Source organism: Rattus rattus, chromosome 3, assembly GCF_011064425.1.
Source record: "Rattus rattus isolate New Zealand chromosome 3, Rrattus_CSIRO_v1, whole genome shotgun sequence".
NCBI lineage: Eukaryota > Metazoa > Chordata > Mammalia > Rodentia > Muridae > Rattus > Rattus rattus.
This window is the reverse complement of record NC_046156.1, coordinates 171,856,486-171,871,259: the sequence shown is the minus strand read 5'-3', so window position 1 is coordinate 171,871,259 and position 14,774 is coordinate 171,856,486. Positions and strand designations below refer to the sequence as shown.

Genomic DNA, 14,774 nt, shown 5'->3' with positions numbered 1-14,774 from the left:
AGCTCCCGAAAAATGGTCAGGTTTGAACAGGACAATAGGACAGAGACACAGGTACTTCTCTAAAAGACATCCTCAAGTAAGGGGGTGGAGATGGGCCATCTCTTGAAAGTAATGGCAGTGACATTTCTGTGTTTTAATGGGTTGCAGAGAATGTTCTCTGTGGAGTAGGGGCGGAGAGAGAATGGTGGAGGCGGGGGAGGGGAGAATGAGAGGGAAGAGAAGCAGATGCTTTAAGTACTTCAAGCACAGATAAGCTAAACATCGTTTAATTCATGGAAGACGGTTGGACAGAGCCTCAAAGGTGATTCATCAGGCTTTTAAATGGTGGCCACAAGATCTACAAGGATATAATAAGTGATAATATTACCAGGACAGATAAACTGTAGGAAATTCTAGATGTGGGAGTTTTAAAGAACATTTTTTGCTTTCATTTAGCAATTAAAAATTGAAGCGGTTATAATGAAGACCCCCTCCTACAACACAGACTTTTCCCAGATTATGTCCACTATACTAAGGCGAATAGGGGTTTGTTTCTATTTTTCATTTTACGTGTATGTAAGCTTCCCATAGTATCAAATAATAGAGCATCCAGCGCCCTACTTTTCCTCCTCACTGTACTATTTATTTACTTACACTAAGACGATATTCGCTCCTTATCTAAAGTTCAAGTTTAATGGGATGCTGTATTTTATCTGACAACCCTACTTACAGAGTTAGAATTTAGTGAAGGATGAATGTTCTAAAACCCAAGGCTGGAGTAGCAGTTTTGTAGACTGGACGGCTCTGTTCTATGGCTGGAAGGTGTGGCCATGCTGTCTTTAGAGGGCTAGTGTGTGTCTGAGAAAGTATGGACGAATGAGAGTCCTCTAAGACTCCATAGTTTAGAGCTGTGATTTTCAACCTAATTCCAATTCTTCAAACCCCTGGGGTTGTGGTGACTCCCAATCATTAAGATATTTTGTTGCCTGGAGAGATGGCATTAAGATATTTTTCCAGAGGTTCTGAGTTCAATTCCAGCAACCACATTTCACAACCATCTGTAATGGGATCTGAACTTTTCTGTGTGTCTGAAGACACCTGTGTACTCACTGTTCCAAATGTAAAATAAATAAAAATTAAAAAAAGAAGATATTTTGTTGCTACTTTATAACTGTGATGTTGCTACTGTTCCAAATCGCAATATCTGTGTTTTCTGGTGGTCGTAGGCAACCCCTGTGAGAAGGTCCTTTGACCCCCAAAAGGGGTTGTAACCCACAGGTTGACAAGGATCTCCAGAGGTGGTGGGGGGAGAAAAGCTGAAGGATCCCTAGGAAAATGAGGCCTTTTAGAGAGACTGCATAGATGAAGTGACAGAGGGAACCAAGACAGGAGAGCCTTCAGAAATTTTTAGCCACTGGATGGCTTTCACAGATTAAGCCCTCTTGCTACTGCACTTTAGAATTAAGCGTAGCTCAGGTGACTCTCAGGCAGCGTCACCTCCATGGTGGTCCTGGCTGGGCTCCCCCCATAGGCACAGAGGATGTTCTCATCACTTCTTAGGACACAACTCACCCGTTCCCTTCCCTCCCCATTCCCTTTTTGTGGGCTTATTCATTCAGAGTGTGCCCCAGTCGTGGCACTCAGTCACCCTGGCCCCAAGAGGAGGCCACACAGAGCTAGGCATTGTTGATCCAGATCTGGGACCACCCGGGTGAGAGCAGTGAAAACACAACCTAGTAACACAGAGGCCTCATGACTGACAGCAGCTTCGGGTCAAGTGCCCTGCGGGCTGCCCGGAAAGAGGCCCTGTGTTCCGGCCCCATCCAGGTCTTCTCTACAAAACTCCCCTCCAGGGGGAAACAAACCCTTCCTCCAAGCTCCCTTCAGACTCATGCAGACAACAACAACAGTGCTGGAGTCCCCTCCACCCCCCTTAGCAAGGAGGCCTGTTGCCTTGTGGGAGTGATAGGTTGAATACAGGAAAAGGAAAACAAGGACCTTTGAGGGCCTAGAAACTTTAAAATAATGTTAGAGAGAGAGAAGAAACAAATGACAAAACAAAAACAAACAACAAAAAAACAACCAACCCAAACAACTAAATATATTTACTTAGTAACAGTAGAAAATGTTAGCCTGAATTTTTTTTTTCATAATTTTGTTTGTGAACAGATTTATGACCACCCATACAAGGATCTCTCTCTATTTCCTTCTCATTCTGGTCAGACTGGGACTGAAATTCTCTATTCCACAATGGCCCTGTCCAGTCTCACAGCGGCCAGCTTCTTAAGATGGCTCTGTGGCCTTCACAGACTGACTCCACCTTAGGCTGCAGAGTAAAGAGAGATTGATTAAGGAGCAAGTACTTTCTAGCGGTGGGTTTATTTTTCTCTATGCTTCCCAGAACGCTTTCCAACCTCTAGAATATTCCACAGGCTTGCAGATACTGCTCTCTTCTTGATAGCTGGGTTTTGTTCTCTCAGGTTTGAGCCATCTCCTTCCTATTCCCAGATCAGCAATGAGAATATCATCTATGCCTTAGAACTTTTTCTAATTCAAATACAGTGATTTATTTAAAAAAAAAAAAAACCTTCCTAATATCCTATGGAGAAACTGATGAAAATAAAGAAAAATGCAAATGTGCTAGACTTTATAAGATCAAGCATGGGTCATTCTGCTGAAGTCTTCCTAAGGGTGGACCAGGCACCACCAGCTCTACTTAGGAAACTTTTCTGTAGGTGACTGCCCCCTACTGGTAGCCAGAGAGATTAAAGGATGTACAGCTAGAGCTTCAAGTCGGAGGTTTTGGTGATATTGCTTACCAATTCTTTATTAAGAAGCTTGAAGGAGAATAGTCTGACATAGGTGGTTATTAGTAAATGGCAGTTATAATCACAGAGATAAATCTATTTAATTTGAAGGTCAGACAGGAAATGACTCTATCCGAAAGAGCCCCGTGGTAGAGTTCTGCTTTTCTAATCCCAACACAGAAATGATTCCTTTTGTCTGAGAAATCGGAATCTGACCTGGGCAACCAAGTGCGAGTGTCATGGCACCTCGAGTCCCTCATCTCACGTCCGCCTTTTGACCTCCTGTTTCAGGAGAGTGAGCCTCGTTACATATTACCTCATGGTTGAGCCCCCCAGCTGACTCTGCCGAGATTTTACTGTCCAGAGGCATCTTTCCCTAGCGAGCACTCCTTGAGTTTGCTACCGTACTTCCATCAATGGGGAAAAGAACAGTAACGCCACACAGGAACATTCATGTAAAACTATCTTTTCTTTATTGAAAATACATCTACAAAGTGATGTTTCCCAGTCCACAGTGGGTACACACATCTGCAGAGCCCGTGATGGGCTCGCGAAAGGATCACCCTAGAGGACCAGTTTTCGTAAGGAACGGTTAGTATAAAAAATATGATCACACTGGGTAAACAGCGTTAAATTGACGCGGTTAAGTTTGTTCTACTAGCGTCGCAAAACGACTGCCACATAGGTTAACCTCTGTAGTGTACTTCCCAAATTGAGCCTGCCATTAAATGACTATTCCACTGTAGCCTAGTGTTAACCTTTATACGCATGTAATGCTCAGAATCTCTAGAAAGTATCTCTAATTGTAGATCGGGAGACACGGCGAGTCTAGATCTTCAGTCTGTTAGCATAATGGTGTCCACTCAGCATTTTCTCTCAGAAAGAAACACAGCTGGTACTGTCAGAGGGCTCCCATTGAGTATCTTTGATTGGATATTCCTAAGGGAGTAAAAAAATCTCTTTTCAACCTGGGAGCTGCCTTGCCTGAAAACAATTCCTCTGCCCTCTTTTCTTCCACCCTCATTGATGTTATTTTCATGCTGATTCATCTGCATTTGGGGAGGGGGGGCAGGGACACAAGCAAACTCCATTCTAGATGAGAGTTTTGAATGATTTGTCAAGAGATATCTCTGTACAAAGGAGTATGTGGTTTTGTCATCCTAAGAAATTCCGGTTAAAATAGGAAAAACTAACCTAATTTTAAATTTTTTTTTTTTTGGAAATGAGACCATCCACCCAGGTTATAGACATGAATCTGTCCCAGAGATATCGTTTGCTGGACTGTGAAATAAGAAAGGAGTGGTGTTATGTGTTGTTTCTTTGGGGACTGATTAGGAACGGAAGACAAAGCGTTTAGGCCAGCAGAAGAAGGCCAAGGTTCAGCTCTCTTTTAGTCTTTAAAGAAAACCAACTTTTTCTGATCTTAAAAAGAATCCTCCTTTGTAATGTGGGCTGTACTCTATTCCGCCTCTGCTCTTTTGTGTTCTGTAGTAAGACCATGGACACTCTTGCTAGCTGCTAGTCTTCTCCTTGTTTTCTAAATATCTCACTGTCAGTCGAAGAGGTGGTGGGAGGCTTTCTTCCCTTGGGTTTGGGAAGAGTACCCAAGAAGGGAGTGCTTCTTTTAATGTTGGAAAACAAAGCAAGATAAAACAGAACAACAGGCCAAGGGGATGGTCTCCCGGGATGGCCTTCCACCTGTCTACTTATATAACCCACATTCTGGACCCAGGATCTACTGAGCCACACACAGCCTGCCCCTAGAGAGAAATGTCCACTCCCATTAAGTGTCCTGTCTGAAATCCTCATGTTATACAGGGGCAGGGTCCTTCCTGATGTTGCAAAAGTCTGGGCTAGAGAGGCCTATGGCATCTAGGGGTCACTCATTTTCTGCATGAGAACACTGAGGCCCAGGGATGAGACAAGGCTCACTCCAGACCATTGGGGAGCCTCACTTTCTGCTCCACCTCACCACTGTGCTGTGTGCATGTGGGCATTGCCCTGATGCTGATAAAGTCAGGATGGGAGTCAGAAGAAAGGGCAAACCTCTCCGCTACCCAACGGGTAACTGATAATTGCTCATCAAGTTGCTATGTTTTAAGACTAAAACTCAGTAGTGTTCTGAAGGATTTTTACACTTTCAAAGTTGGTTTTAAAACGTTTTTGTAGCCTATCATTTGCTTAATGCTTTTACTTACAAAACAATCACAGGGGATGGTTTGCCATCTAAATTGGTAATGTTTGTAGTAACTTACTTGGTAAGAATAATACGAAATGATTTAAAATTTTCAAATGAGGGCTAAAACCAATACGTTTTGGCTGCTGCAGAGCCCTCCTTTGTTTTTGGACATTTTCCAATCCTATCAGAGTAGGGAGGAAACAGGAGCTCACGGGGAGAGAGAGCTCTGGGAGATGGACACATTGTAGAACAGTTTCCAACACCTGGTGCTTAAGAAAGCACTTCTGTGTCAGTCTACATCTTGGTTTCGCTGTCTGCCACGGGTTTCTCTGGTTCATTGTCCTGGGCAATCAGCTGATACGGCTTTTTCATTTCATTCTCCTCAATCACGGAGTTCCCCATTTCAACATCTCGGTTCTTCAGTTCATGTCGGGACAAGTGTTCAACAATCCCAGCCCCGAGGGAGTCACCCAGCACGTTGGTGGTGGTTCGGAGGCGGTCCCTGTAGGTGAGGCGGGCAGGAAGGAAAAGAGAGGGTCCCATGAAAAACAACAGATCCCAGCATCTATCAAGAATTGGCTGGAGAGGGCTTTAAAAGCATCTTTTAAGTTCTGGGTAGTGTATCCCTCCAATGAACCAATTTCATACTTGAACACCTAACACCTACAACTAATTACAAGTAGGTGATTAGTTTCCAGTTATTTAGTCTGGCTATACACAGAAGGTGAACAGTGAGGACTGACCTGTCCATCTGTCTGTCTGTCTCCCCCTACACAGGGGAGTGTGTGTGTGTGTGTGTGTGTGTGTGTGTGTGTGTGCGCGCGCGCGCACATGCACATGTGTGGAAGCCAGCAGTGTGGTCTTTAATTATTCTCCACTTTAGTTTTTGAAATAAGATGTCTCACTAAACTTGGTTAGTGATTTAGCGAGATTGGCTTGCTAGCCATTCCCAAAGGTCCTCTTGTTGGGACTCCAGGCCTCATAAGCACAGCAAGCAATCCTACCAACCGAGTCATTTCCCCAGTCCTCTTTCCTGGGCTTATTTAGCCTCTTCTCTTTCTCTCATTCACCTTCCATTGAACTAATGGTTCTCCAAGCACGGTACAGAGTCTCCTTGGAGAAGTGTCCTGGGAGAGAAACCATGGTTATCCTAATACTATGGTCTTGCTTGTTTCCTTTACTCTTATTTTCTCAGGAAATCCTGGTATTGCATAGACTCCATAACATATTACATCATAGCATACTGGATGCAGGGGGAGCTGGGGTAGTAGCTCTCTGATGTTAACCAAGACGTTTTGGAGGCTCACAAAATGTAATCCAAAGGCATTCTTTTACTAACCTTTTTGTTTAGAAGTGATTATTCTTCAGAAAAATTGTTATTTATGTCAATATATAATGAATCATTATTCTAACTTTTTTTAAAAAAAAGAAAAAGAAAATGTTAGGCATTGTGGCACACCCCTTTAATTCCAGCACTTGGGAGGCAGAGGCAGGCAGATCTCTATGAATTAGAGGCCAGCGTGGTCTACAGAGTAAGTTCAAGGACAGCCAAGACTATGCCAGGACTACACACAGAGACACCAAAAAGCCAACAAGAAAAAAAGTTTTTATATGTTGCCTATTTCAATCAATTTTAGGTATAAAGATAAACTATCTTGAGAGTAGAAGCTTGTATTCTGCCAAAGTACTTTTTGTTTTTTTGTTTGTTTGTTTGTTTGTTTTTTGTTTTTGTTGAGTCAAGTTTTCATTTGGCTCAGGCTGCCTTTGAACTCATTATGTGGCGGAAGAGGATAGCCTTGAACTCTATTTCTCAGGAGCTGAGATTGCAGGATTGAACAATCTTCCCTCCTCCCTCTCAGTTTATGTGGTGCTGGGGAAGGAACCAGAGCCTCATGAACTTAGGCAAACACTCATGCAACTGACCTACATCCCCAGCCCCACAGCGTTTTGTGCCAGTTGATGCCTCAGAGGAGCCAGCCCACAGGCTAAGTTCTCCCCTGTCACTGAATTTAATCCCTAGAGTGTCAGCAGGGGGCAGAGAACAAGGCATTTCCACTTTTAGGGAGGTGGAAACTGGGGTGGTTAGGTAGGCTGACTACTGTCACAGGACCAAAGCTGATGAGCCTAGTGACCTGGATAGGCTCTGTCCCCTAGCCTTGGTGCACACCATTGCACTCTTCCTAGCTCTAGTGACATCTTCATAGGTGGACTCCAGCATCCAATGCTTTCCCCGAGGTCCTCTCTTAGAGCATCCCTTAAACTATTTTTTTTTCCCCAGTAGAAGGGATTTATGAGAGACAAGGGACAGACAATGTCCCTGGAAGGGTGAGGAAAGGCAGCTTGAAGATGGGCCCTATGTGGTGGGGTCTGAGGAGGTGGAGGGTTCATTTCTTGGGATTTTCCTCGGGGCCCCAAATCAATTTCACTTGATAATAAGAGCTCGCTTCCCACTGCCTGCACAGCTATCCCTCACCTCATGAGTCTCAGACATAGACATCTGCCCTGCATTATCTCACTGTAATGGGAAGCAAGGGAGGAAGGGCCTGAGCTGGCACGTGGGGTCTGCGGCTCCAGCTGCTGAGAGGCTGTGTTGCGCAACCCGGAGAGAGCCTGGCTGACTTATGTCAGCTTTGCAGACAGTGAGTGGCTTTATGGAGGAGGAGGGAGAGCTGCCAGATGTGCCCCGCCCGCTGGCTGAGAGAGGAGGGAGTTAGGCTGGGACTGTAGGTGAGGACTGGGATCCGGAGGTGAGGATGATTCCATTATAAGCCCGTGTGTCTTCCCCTCGGTTCTTCTGCAAGCCCACGAGGCTGTTATCATTCTAGAACTGTGGGGGTGGCAGAGGGGGATGGGTCTGCAGGTGGGATCTGTGTGTCAGCACACAGTCCCCCAAATACTCACAGAAACCAGTCCACTGCAATGATGAGTGTGATGTCATCCGTGGGCAGGCCCACAGATGTCAGCACGATGACCATGGTGACTAGACCGGCCTGAGGAATGCCGGCTGCCCCGATGCTTGCGGCTGTGGCTGTGATACTGTTGACAGAAGGACAAAATGGAAAAGTTTACAGATGTCTCCTATGGAGAGTACCTTGCAAGCCTCGTGTTCCCCTGCTTGAGTGGAGGACCTGCCTCAGAAGAATGGAAATGTATGTGTACGTATACGTATACATATATGTATATGTATATGTATACACACACACACACACACACACACACACACACACACACACACACACACACACACACAAACAATTCTGGCTGGAGAGATGGCTCAGAGGTTAAGAGCACTGGCTGCTCGTCCAGACATCCTGAGTTCAATTCTCAGCAACCACATGGTGGCTCACAACCATCTGTAATGAGATCTGATGTCCTCTTCTGGTGTGTCTGAAGACAACTACAGTATAGTCATATACATAAAATAAATCTTTAAAAAAAAATCCAAAAAGCCAAACAATTCACTTAGTTAACTGTCAGACTAATCAAATTTGAGCATGCATATTTTATTATGTATCAGCTAATATACATGCTTTGCCTTGCTTGATTGTCACAATGGTGTTGTGGCCCACGGTGAAGTGGGCTTTATTTTGTGACCATTTTTTAAGTGAAGAAACATTCTTTTCTAGGTCCTCAAAATCATTTCGTAAGGTGTAACAAGTGCCAGAAGGGGGTGGGGGACTCTGTGGTAGAGCATTTGCCTAACACTCGTGAGGCCCTGGATTCACCGCAGCACCTCAATGGAGGTGACCTTGAGGTTTAAAGGGCCGTAGTTATAGTGACAACTTATTTCTAATAATCACCTTATTCAAGAGTCTGAATTTCTATGATTGATGTGGCCACAAAATTAAGTTTATCAATTCAAACGCAAATGATTTATGAGCAAAATCCTGTAGTGTTATAATTGTGTGTGTGTGTGTGTGTGTGTGTGTGTGTGTGTGTGTGTGTGGCCAGTATGGACCCAGTCTGAAGGTAGACGGGTACTCTGGAAGTACTTCCGGGATTCTATTACTGTGGGTGCATAGAGGAATATTCTTATTCTTAGGAGATGCTGAATGGTGTAAGTGAAATATGACAGGAATATGAAGGGAAGAAGAAATGGAAAGAGAGAGGGGGAAGGGAGATGGAGGGAGAAAGAAGGGGGGAAGGGAGAGACAGAGGAAGACTGAAGGAGGGAGTGAGAGAGGGAGAGCACAAAAATGGCCGAATACTAATTTCTAGATCTCAGTAGAGGATATTGTAATATTGTTTTAATGTTTCTATGGATAAGGTAACTTCCCTGATAAAGAGCTACAAAAACCAAAAGCCTGATTTCTAATATTGTTACTATTAGCCAAACCAAGCCCATAGCAACTGAGGGCACAGATGGTCTGAACAGGATTGAGTCCTAAAGTCTCCTGTTGGCTGCCTTGGTCTTTCTGGATGATTCCCCATAAACTGAGTTCTCAGCCTTACTTGTATGATCTGTTATTCACCTTACATTGTCCGAAAATTAACCCAAGAGAGTAAGTTTATCTAGTTTTCAAGTGTACTTTCACTTTTCAATATTTCCTATATAGTTGAATGTTTTCAAAACTGTGGTTTAACTTAATGTTGTTAAAATGGAATTATCTGTACCATATATTTTGTGTATATATATATACATATATATATAATATATATCTTTTAAATGGGCTACATGTATTTGTAAGTTTTGATTTGATAAACAAACTAATCAAAGAGCATGCGGTGTGTGTGGAATGGTTAATTACTAAAGTAATTAGTGCATACATACTCTTTCATTGGCAAAGGTCTTTGGGAATCAAAGACTCAGAGTGATATGATAACAGATAATAAATCATACTTTCCAAGTCATTCACTTCTGTATTATTTGAATGAATATTCACACCCCAAGTTAAAAAGCTGAGAAATACAACTGTTCCCTCCAACTCCAACCTCCTATTTATGTGGAATCCCTTCCTAATCAATGTCTTCACCACGACCTCATCTGTTAAAAACCATTCTGAAGGAAACGACGAATAGAAATCTCCCCCTTGTACCTTATTGTTATAATCTGTCCAAAATTCAGGTCAAAGTTGTTAACTTGAGCGATGAAAATGGCGGCCAAAGCCTCGTAGAGGGCGGTCCCATCCATGTTAATGGTGGCCCCCACGGGAAGCACAAATCTGGTGATGCGTTTGTCCACACCATTGTTTTCTTCCAGGCACTTGAAAGTGATGGGCAGGGTGGCAGAACTGAGGGCAACAAAGCAGGGCATGTCAGCTGAGCTGTCCCCAGGAGTTCTGTGTTTTGTCTTGGCTCTTTGGCACAGACAGTTCCTTCCCCTCTCATGTCCTGACTAGGTCAGCATTGTCTAAAGTGCTAGGAGGTTAGAAGTAGTGTGGTGCCCTCCCAGGGGAACTTGGGCACTCGTCTGTGCGCCTGATTCCTCCAAGGCACTACTTGGGGGTGATTCCCACACCATAGATGCCTGCCCCAGATAATTTTCTCCTTTTATCTCAGGCAGATGTCAATGGAAGGCAGAAAGCCTGTGGATCGGAAAGAGCTTTTCCCTTTCCCTTTACCCCTTAAAGGGATTTCCAGATAGCTGTTTCCGGGTCCCAAGGAGGTATGATCAGTATCAGAGGTGCAAAAGCCAATTCAATATTCCTGAAATTTAGAACCCAGAACAAAAGGCCTCTATTTACCCCAACCCTAGGCTCAGATACAAGATGAAGGTTTGGACACACTCTCTTAGAGGAATAAAGCCGCGTGTATACACACATACCTTGAGGAGGTCCCCAGGGCTGTGATGAGTGCTTGCAGCAACCCTCCAATGAAAACCCAGGGGTTCTTCCGGGTTACCAGGAAGTAGAGGAGAGGCAGGACGATGACGGCATGAATGAGGAGGCCGACGATGACGGTCACTGTATACATGGCGAGCTGCCCCCCAATCACACCCATGTCTTCCATCTCAACAATCTTCCCTGCGATCAAGAAGAGAATGCCCAGAGGCGCATACCTACGGCGAAGCAACACATGCTCAATTACAACTTTGGTTCCCCAGATATCTCTAAATCGGGCCTTCCTTTCACTCTGAATTGCTCTAGGACACCCCCACCCTATCTCCGCTGGCCTTAGACCTTAGGTAGGAGAAGAATCTTGGTCCTCGTCTCCATTTTCTTAGACACAGATCTCTGTTTGGGTCTTCAGATACCTGCAATTCCCATGATCTCTTGACTCCTGCTAAGTACAGGGAACAAGCCACTATACCAATATCACACTTTTCAGAACGTTTTCCACATCATAGCCTGCTTCCCAAGCCAAAGCAGGCATCATGCTATGGCACGGCACACCACGTGATGCCGGTGTGTTAGATGTACAGTGGTTCCCAACCTGTGGGTCGAGATCCCTGTAGGTGTGGAATGGCCCATTCACAGGGGCCACCGAAGACTATCAGAAAGCACAGATATTACATTACGATGCATAATAGTAGCAACAAAAATAATTTTACAGTTGATGGTCACCTCAACCTGAGGAACTGAGTTAAAGGGTCGAGGTGTTAGGAAGGTTGAGGACCACTGCTGTAGGGCCACTTTTATCCCTTTCTTCCATAGCTATGTTCCTCCTAAAATATTACTCATTAATTTTCTTCAAGTAACCTTTTATACTTAAGCAAATTTCCTTTCACAGGAAATTTTATGTTACTGTGTAAACTAAATACTAGTACCTCTTGCCATAAATAGAAGACCATAAAAATAAACCCGAAGCTATTAAAATTAATAAAGTGTGTGGATGTACGACTACAGTCAGGTTAGAGGCATTTGAATTCAGTAATTATCCACAGTCTGTTACTCACAGTCCCTGCAAGAATGGGCAACTGACCCCGAGATGACTCATACTGAACTAACCCTACTTGCCAAAAGGCCGACTTTCAACTCCCTTTATGTGATGTATGCACTAAGCTACAACAAAACACACTGCCAAGGACAGAAGCGAATCACCCTTGAGGGGAAGGTCTGCTGGGTGGGAAGTGCGGGGGACTTGCTGCAATCGGAGAAACACAAGGCTTCTTTCAAAGGTCCTTTAAAAACGCAGGCCAGGAAATCACAGAAGTACCTGTTCTCAGAAATGTCATAATTCAGTGTTGAGTGGGTGGGCAAATGTATAGCTAGAAGGGCCCCGTGTGAGGCTCATTCAGTGGCCTTGAATGGCCTCTTTTCATAGAAGAGGTGAAAGGTGGAGGGGTTTTTAATAATACGAAGATAAATGTCCACTTTCAGCCCGGCCAGGATTTCAAAGGACCTTTCCAAGCGAAGGCTCCTGTGGGGACCACATTCTGACCTGCCTTTGTGCCAAGTTCATATTCGTCTTGTGCAAACTCCCGAAGAGGTGGATTTCTATGGGCTTTGTGGGCATTAGAGACAAAGGGTATTTTTAATCATGTTGGTGAGTGAATGCTTTTCTTAGCGATTGATGCCTTCCTGCCTTGGGTGCCAGGAAGGACCCCAGATATTAAAAATGAAGGATGAAGGGAGAGCAGCTCCCACACTAGGCCTACGCCAAGCAAGGCTCTCTCCCCCTGCTATGGAGAGTTTATTTTCCAAAGTGAATGCACCCCCTTGCCCCCACCCACCCTTGGATTTAGTCTTTTCTTTTGTCCCCTGCTCTGAATCTCATTAAGGGAAGTTTTGTTTTAAGTTGTGGCTTAGCTGTCCACGATACTTCCTTTGAGTCCTCCTGGATGCTGCTTCAGCTCTGCCACATACACTCTTTCTTAAGACAGAAAGGAGAACTCGCCCCCCACCCCGATGCTCTGAGGCCTGTGTTTGCTTTTTCTCCCCCTGGAATGTTCTTTCTGTGCGAAAGGATATACCCAGTCATTCTGATCTGAGCAGAAAGAGTCACCTCGAGTCTGTCTGTGCCACACCTTCTCTCTTTCTTTTCACCGGGCTTCTCAGGAGTCTGATACTTGCTTATTCTTTCCTTGTTTCCTTTAGAAGCGTGGGAGATGGAGAGACCCCTCGCTGCCCTCTGCGGCGGCGGCTAGTGTGCTTGGTACTCTATTCTAACCACAGAGCAGAAGCTCAGGAACCGTGTGGATAAATAACCAAGCACATGTAAGTGGGCGAGTGGGGTACGGGAGTCAAACCTTTTCAAAACAAGCAAGGGAATTTAGGTTCAGGGCCTCTGCAGTGCCAGAAACACAGCGACTTTCTTGCGGCTTCCACAGGAAGATCACTGTAAGTATTCCTCTTGGTGGCCTCGCTCTCAGGACGGAACAGACACAGGGCGCAATGAGCTTCTGTATGCGGCTAGGGAGCACACGGAGATACATACCACATTATCACCGCTACCAATCTCATGATGGCTTCGTTGAGAGAGTCGAAGAACTCTCTTAGCGCTTGCCCCTGCTCCTTCATGTTTCCGATCACGAAGCCGAAGCACATGGAGAAGACAACGAGGCCCAGGGCATTGACCCCATTCACAGACCCAGGAACGGGTACCATCTCCTCCCGGATCCGGGTCAGAGTCTCCATGGCCTCTGACACATTGTTGATCACGGCGCCCAACAGTGTTTCGTTGGCCTGGATGGGCACTTTAAAGCTTCTCTTCTCATAGCTGGTTTTAAACTTAAAAACAAGAAGCATAGTAGGAATTAAGTGATTGTTATACTTTCTCTCTGTCCATATTTTCTATCACGATAATATGTTATTTTGTATTCAAAGGAGAGTGTTAGAGGCAGTATGTATGTATCTGCCTACCTATGTATGGTCTATACAATTTGTAGCAAATCTGTTTCTCAACACTGATACACACATTGTAATACATATGAATCACAACACACACACTCACACTGGATTACATAACAATTACAAGAAAGAGGGGATATCTGGGTAAAGATGTTAGGCTCAACATACACCCACACTACTGCTTTCTTTTGAAACCTTAGTAAGATAACTACAATGAGATTTTTTTTAAAGAGCCCCAAACTCAAATACCCTAGACTCCTCTAGCCTTCTATAGACATCATGCAGTGGGATCATGCATTGTGATAACCTACCATCTTTCATTTTATATCCCACAGCCAGCTACATAACAGGATAGGCATTGACTTTACAGGGTTGTGGCAAGGACCACATTAGGCATCACAAGGGACATCATTATGTAAAATATAAAGTATGACATTAATGTGGACTGATGGTGTTCAATGACAACGGCCTTCAGGATTAGATCTGGTTGGAAACTTCAGGGGATGGGGTAGAGATCCTCAAATGACCAGTCTTCAAGTCAGTCCTGATGTTATAAATACCTTAATAGCTCCTTGGTGAGGATAACATGCTTGTTCCAAGCCACTTCTCTCCTGAGCTAACCCATGACCCCCCACCACTTCCTTACCCCATAGCTCCTGCATAGATGAGTCAGCCAGTGTTGAGGACTTGCAGTGGATAAAATAAGGTTTACCCCCCTTGAGCTCCAGAAATTCCCACCCTGGCCTTGATAGCGTTGGTAGGAAAGCATCATTGAGTGATGGTGTATGAACGCTGACTGGGTTTAGAGTCTAGGAAGGCACAGCCAGCCACACATAGAGCGCCAGCCACACATGGAGCGCTTGGCTATTTTTGTATCAAGAATGAGCAGGAGACTTTCTGGTCTATGGGAAAACCACTGTCTCCAAACAAGCACATGGTCAGCTGTCAATACTGTGGATTGTTGGTAATTTTAAAAACACATAAAATTCTAGTACAGTCAACTCTCAGTCTCTTCGCTCTTGGGTGTTTGTGGATTCTGCGGATTCTCTGGGGAGCATTTTCAAGCCTGGTCATTTTGTC

At 44.6% G+C, this 14,774-nt stretch overlaps 1 protein-coding gene across 1 annotated transcript in view; it reads right to left on the bottom strand.

Annotated features, from left to right (window-relative positions):
* Positions 1-3,236: 3,236 nt before the first annotated feature.
* The window catches only part of Slc1a3 (solute carrier family 1 member 3), a 73,804-nt gene continuing 62,266 nt past the window's right edge, over positions 3,237-14,774 (bottom strand). Inside the window, exons 6-10 of the mRNA XM_032898801.1 lie at positions 13,282-13,574; positions 10,730-10,963; positions 10,002-10,196; positions 7,867-8,001; positions 3,237-5,467 (exon numbers count right to left, since the gene is read on the bottom strand). Coding sequence (XP_032754692.1) covers positions 5,260-5,467; positions 7,867-8,001; positions 10,002-10,196; positions 10,730-10,963; positions 13,282-13,574 — 1,065 coding nt within the window. The 3' untranslated portion in view covers positions 3,237-5,259. The remainder of the gene's footprint in view (positions 5,468-7,866; positions 8,002-10,001; positions 10,197-10,729; positions 10,964-13,281; positions 13,575-14,774) is intronic.